Here is a 6,357-nt window from a genome sequence, read left to right as displayed (position 1 = left end):
TTGCTAGGCAACCTGCCGCGCCTCTAAAAGCCTTAGGCCGGGGCCCCGCCCCCTGCCAGAGGAGCCAGGCCCTGCTCCAGGGTGAAGAGACTGGCGCCGCCCACTGCTCTGGGCGGGGCCCCGCTCCCGGGAGCGGAGACACACCCCTCCCAGAGGGAGGAGCCAGACCCCGCCCCCTTGCTGAGCTCACAGCTTCCCTGGGTGAGGAGCCAGGGCATGGCCCCGCCCCCTGACCTGAGCCCCGCCCTCTTTTTCTTCGCCACTTCCTGTTAGCGGCCCAGCCTCTCCGCTGTATTTCCCTAGCTCGCGCTTGAGTTTAGTCCCTGACCCCGCCCCTAGTCGCGTGCCCAGGCAAAGGTCTCCCTCTCTCCCTCCGCCCCCGGGTTGTTTTGTTGGCTGCTTGGCCCCGCCCCCCTCTGCGTGAGCAAGCCCCGCCCCCGACTGTTTCTCTTGCTCTCGCGGCTGCCCCTCCCATCTGTTTGTTTCGTGCCCGGTCCCTTCTTGCCCTCCCGCTGCGTGCCCGGCCCCAGCCCGCTCGCAGTGCCGTCTCCCCCATCCCCGCCGAGCCTCCGGCTCCGCGGTGCCGGGCTGGCTCCCAAGATGGCGTCCATCATGGAGGGGCCGCTGAGCAAATGGACCAACGTGATGAAGGGCTGGCAGTACCGCTGGTTCGTGCTGGACTATAACGCGGGGCTGCTCTCCTACTACACGGTGAGGTGCCGGGCGGGTGAGGGGGGAGCGGGCTTCGGGGAGAGGGGGGTGCTGGTCACTGGGCGGCCAATGGGGAGGGAGGAGACGATGGTGGGAGCCAATCGGGAGGCCCCTGTGAAAGATTTAGAGACGGGGGGCGAGAAGCGTTTTTCTTGGCAGCCGCGTCCGGGGATAGGATGGGGGGAGCATGTGGAAGGACGTCGGGTACCGCCCCCCCCCCAGTGTGTGACACGCTGGTCTCGGTCCGCCTGTTCCCCGTTGTCCCCCAGCGTGGAGGGGCTGGCTCTGAGGGGGGCGCTGCTAACCCGTCGCTAGGCCCGGTGGCTGGAGGGGGCGGTCCCGGCGTGCGAAAGGCGTTGGGATCCTTCCCCCCCCCCCCCCCCCCCCGGGGGGGGGGGGGGGGGGCCTCACTGCCGACAGGCCCCTGCTGCCCAGAGCGAGAGGTGCTGCCCGCGCTCCTGGCTCCTATCCCCAGCTCCCGGCGGCTGTGACCCACCGCGAGGGGCCGGTCCTCCGTGACTCGGCATCTCTCTGGAGAATGGGGCGTCGGGAGCGTTTGACCTTCCTCGCGTCTGCTGTGAGGCTGAGTGTCTACGCCTTTGTAAAGCACTTCGCTCTTCTGTAGCACCCTTTCTCCAGGGATCGCAGAATAGTACTGGTGTATGTGTAAACCCCACGCCAAGAACAGATCGCCCCTTTTAGGCTCTTACCTTGCTGACTGACTAGATTTCTAGCCACCACTTACGGAGTACAAAAACCGTTTATGTAACCAGTACGTTAAAAAACGGTGAATTGGGGGGGGGGGGGGGGAAAAGGGGGGTTTTTTTTAATAAGTGTTGTTTATCTGGGTTTTTTCCCCCTTCACCTTCAGTGAAAGAAGTGATCTACCACTTAAATTTGTTGGATTACTTATTCTGTAAAAGTCACTGTGGAATACTGTCAAGTTGGGATCAGAAAGTCAAACCATGCTTTCTGGCTCATACATTTGCACCAGAAATAAAGGTTAAAACATCAATAAATGTTGGTTTAATAGATCCATCACTTTATGCCAATGTTCAGTTCTATTGGCATTCCCTTTTTTTTTCTCCTGGTAATGTTAGTGTTTTAACATTTAATTTCACAAAATCCAGCTACTTATGTATGCTATTTCAACTGCATTTTCTATACTTTGTAGTACTCTGGTTTGATGACTTTTAAAATCACCTTTAAAGCTGAATCCAAAATGCAAGGTACAGTAAATTGCTGTATGTCATACTCAAAGTAGTTCATGTAATAGTTTGGTCTAAACATTTTACGTTTTAGGTATTGCTGTACTAAATGAAAATAATGTTTTAGCAGTGTAATGAAAACTGATAGTCAGATGGGCATAGTTACACAAACCTGTAAAAAAACGGAATAAGTAAGTGAGATTGTAAACTAATTTTACTAATTTTTATAAATGAATCTCTATCTTTATGTGTTACACTGATTTTTAGAGGATTATGGAAGTTCTGCACCTTATTAATTCTTGTTCCAAATACCACTCCATAAAATTGAAGCAAGTTCAAAACAGTATAATTTAAATACTATTTGTATATCTCTTTCATGAACCCATCAGCAACACTCCTTTCCTGTGGCAGACCTAATTAGACAATCCCCTTTCATGGTGACTGAAGGGCCAGACTAGATGTCAGCAGCATATGTCAGTGTAGTTATATATGAAAATGCACTTTTAATGTGTTCATTAAGTAAAATTCAGTAGCTTCCAGTAGGTTTACAGTCCTATCATCACTAATTGGTTACAGATGTATTCATATTTTAAATCGGCAACCAATTCAGGCATGGTGGGAGTGTGAAACAATTACTAGAAACTATCAAATTTTACTTAGTGGAATACATGCAACAAATCCACACTTTCTTCTGGCATCTGTTACAAGCAAAATGCAGGTGAAATTTGGCAGATGAAGGAGAGGAAGCAGTCTTTGCTTTTAAAACTTTCCTCCTCTCCCCCCCTCCCCCGTCCTCTTTTGTATGATTTTAGCTAGCTGCAATCTTGAACAGCCACATGCCTTGTATTTTGTCATGTGGGCCTATTGTACCCCAGGGATATGGTTTCTACAGAACCTGAGTTCAGAGGTATTGCTGAATAGGAGGTAGGTGTTTCACAACAGGAATCTAACAATGCCACATTTCTGTAAATATGGGGGCAAAATAGATTTTTGCTTTTGGTGCAAAATTTCTTCTGTATTTCCACTCTAAATGAGCAGAAGGCATTAACTGCTAATTGCCAAATAATTGTTTATTTAGAGAAACTAGTTGTGCATCATTGAAAGTGCTGTTTGTTGGAGCAGCAAATCTAGGTGAAGTGTAGCCCAAGGTTGAGTGTGGTTATAGGAGCCTGAGGAGGCAAAACTGAGGATGGATGAGGAATATGTCACACTTTGGTATACTTGAATTGTAAATCTTCAAAAATGCATATAAACTAGGTATGTGGGCCTTTTGTAAGTAACCCCAAAAGGGTTACTTTAGATTTTGGACAGTTTTACAGAGTAGTTTTTCCTGTGGAAAGAAAACATACCTTACAAATTTCAAGCAATATGTAAATCTGTTCTCAGGTAATTATGCAACATACTAACATGTTCAATTGTAAGAGAGTTTATCTGCAGAAGCATTCATTATGTTAAAAACAAACAAACTCACTCCTCTGAAAATACTAGTTTAGTTTTAAATCCTAGTTTGGAATTTCTAAGATAATCATTCTGGGCTCTGTAGCTGCGGCTTGGGGGACTGTATCCATCCTTACTTCCTGAAAACAAATGTGGTTGGGTTGCATTTTCCGGTGTTTCCTGTGCACTTAGGTCAAAATCTACTTTCAGAGACAATGGAGTAGATGGTTGTGTGGAGCCCTTAGTCTCTTTCTTCAAGAAGTTTTATATGTGGTTTGATGTGCACTTTATTGACTCTCTATTGTGTGACACCTTTAGAAGAGCTACTGTCCCATGCCATGACGTTACCTCCTACCATACATAACACCAGAAAACAGACAGTTGTGCGTTATGGCTTCTTTCTTCCTGTGCTATATGGAGTATAACCCAGGGCCGTAGCAACAAAGAACGTGGCCCCCTCCGAACGGTGGCCCCCTCCGAACATATGTCCGGGCGGGGCCCCTTACAATGCAGAAACTGGAATGCGGTATTTATTTTGCCACTTTTAGGGGCCCCCTTCCTTGCGGGGCCCCCTCCGGTCGGAGGGTATGGAGGGCGCTCGCTACGCCTCTGGTATAACCTCTGTCATAGTGGTAGTTTTATTTCACCAGTCCATAAAACTGTACTCCAAAATGCTTTACTTCTTTCCAAATTGTATTGAATAATTTTTTTTATGTGATTTCTTAGTAAGTTTATTAACCCAATTAATCTGTTCTCTCTTTCAGTCAAAGGACAAAATGATGAGAGGATCACGAAGAGGGTGTGTTCGACTCAGAGTAAGTATTTTCTCTTGTGTTTCTTAACACCTTACAATGTGGGTAATGTGGTTTTACTGGATAGGGCACTGGACTGGGGACTTGAGACCTTGGTTCCGTTCCTCACACTGTCACAGGGCTGCTGGTTCACCTGGGGCAAGTCACTTGACACTCCCCCCGGCCTCCGTTTCCCTATATGTAAAACGGGCATAACAATACTTACCTCCTTCATCAAATTCTCTGAGATCTATGGATAAAGAGCTGTATAAGAACTAGACATTATTGTGATCCTACTGACCCATGTACAACTAGAGAGTCACTTTTTAGATAGTTTGAGAGAGCAAGCTTAGGCCCAAAATGTCTGCTGATTGCTCACACTATCTACCTAAAAATGGTTTTCTTCTGTCACTCTGATCTCACATGACTTATTCTCTTAAAAGCCATTTATGCCCATCTTCTGTCTTTTTTTCCTCAGTGGTGGTGGGGGTGAGTTGTAAATTTATCAGGTTATGTCTATGCTTACGGCAGCATGTAAAGTAAGTACACTGCATGCCCCTGTGAGTGGGGCGGAAGAGGGGGACTGTGCTGGGCCACCCTGCCTATGGTCAGTCTGTGGCGTCAGCCCCACCTTGCAGTTAAGGGGGTAGGGAAATCCAGCTCCTCCCACTCCCCTGAATTCTAACCCAGGGGCCCTCTGTAAGGAAGGCACCCACTATCTGCAGTCCAGCTAACACTCTCTCCCGGGCCTCTTCCTGCCACTCTGTACCACCTCAGGGTGCATTGTTACTTGCAGTTGTTCTTTGTCATCCAGCCCACGAGCCTCAGCAGGCTAGGGAGTCTTGACTTTGTGCAGCAGTTCCCTCCTGGGGATACCCGTCTGCAGTAGTTCGTCTTTAGCCATGAATACAGGCCTGTCTTTCTCTGCCCACCACCCTGCTGTGCCAAAGAGACTCCCTTTTAAACCTCTCCTCCAACTGGAGCATGTCCATTGGGCATTCTGGAGTTTGTTCCCTAGCTTATGGGCTATCTGGAAGGCATAAGGTTGTGAGGCCAAGTATCGCCTCATAATCTGGGGGTTTGGTGTCTTTCATGGTATTTATCCAGTGGAGGGGTGCATGATCAATTATCAGGAGGAAGGGATTTCCCAGTAGGTAATATCACAATGCTTCTATGGCCCATTTCACCACCAAGGTCTCTTTTTCTGTGGTTGAGTAGGCCCTCTCATGGGAATAGTTTCTGGTCAATGTAGCGTATTGGATTGTCTTCCTCATTAAAGTCTTGGGATAGCGGTGACTATAACCCCACATCCGAAATGCCTGTGTGGAGTATGAACAATCACGTGAAGTCCGGGTGGAAGAGGACCAGTTCACTGCTCAGGCAGTCTTTCAAGATTCTGTAGGCTTTGTTACAGACCTCAGACCAGGTGATCATCTTGGGGATAGAGTTCTTCACTAAGTGAGTGAGGGGTGCAGCTATTGTGATGAAATGGGGTATGAACTGCTTATAGTAGCCAGCCAGACCCCAAAATCATCTAACTTGTTTCTTTGTCGATGGCACAGGACAATCAGTCAAGGCCTGGACCTTCCCAATTAAAGGCCTAAGTTTGCCCCTTCTAATTGTGTATTCCAGATACATCACCTCATGAAACCCCAATCAGCACTTGGTTGGGTTTGTGGTGAGGCCAGCTTCTTTGAGGCCCCTAGGACTACCAATATATGCTTGAGGTGTTTTTTCCAATCACAACTGTATAGGTGTATATCGACTATGTAGGCTGTCTCATACTGGCTGTGTGGTTGCAGGACTGTGTCTGTCAACTGTTAGAAGGTGGCCATGGCCCTGTGAAGGCTGAAGGGAATAGTTTTGAAATGGTACAGGCTGAAAGATGTTGCAAAGGTTGTTTTCTCTTGAGATGCCTTGGTCTGATCTAAAGTGGAGATGTACTTCGTGGCCCCCAATCAGTCAACAATATGAATATGCGTCAAATGTGGATATTGCATTCACCTTCCTAAAGTTGTTTCAAAACCGAGTTGTCCCATCTGCCATGGGTAGCAGGACATTGGGTCCCCACCATCCGTGGGATTCTTCTACCACCCTGAGGTCCAACATTGCCTGCAGCTCCCAATGGATAGCATCCTGCTTCTTTCTGGACAGGGGATGACGACTCTCACAGACCTTGTGTCTGTGCTCTGTTGTGAGGTTGACAAACA

At 48.1% G+C, this 6,357-nt stretch overlaps 1 protein-coding gene across 2 annotated transcripts in view; it reads left to right on the top strand.

Annotated features, from left to right (window-relative positions):
- The first annotated feature begins 481 nt into the window (after positions 1-481).
- The window catches only part of LOC113405124 (oxysterol-binding protein-related protein 9), a 114,690-nt gene continuing 108,814 nt past the window's right edge, over positions 482-6,357 (top strand). For both annotated transcript variants that reach the window (XM_026651801.1, XM_026651800.1), the window contains exons 1-2: positions 482-711; positions 4,121-4,171. In XM_026651801.1, the coding sequence (XP_026507586.1) occupies positions 601-711; positions 4,121-4,171 (162 nt within the window). In that variant the 5' untranslated portion in view covers positions 482-600. The remainder of the gene's footprint in view (positions 712-4,120; positions 4,172-6,357) is intronic.

Source organism: Terrapene carolina, unplaced genomic scaffold (assembly GCF_002925995.2).
Source record: "Terrapene carolina triunguis isolate 2854851 unplaced genomic scaffold, T_m_triunguis-2.0 Scaffold103, whole genome shotgun sequence".
Classification (NCBI taxonomy): Eukaryota; Metazoa; Chordata; order Testudines; family Emydidae; genus Terrapene; species Terrapene triunguis.
Note: the sequence above shows the minus strand (reverse complement) of the source record. Positions and strands in the feature narration are given on the sequence as shown.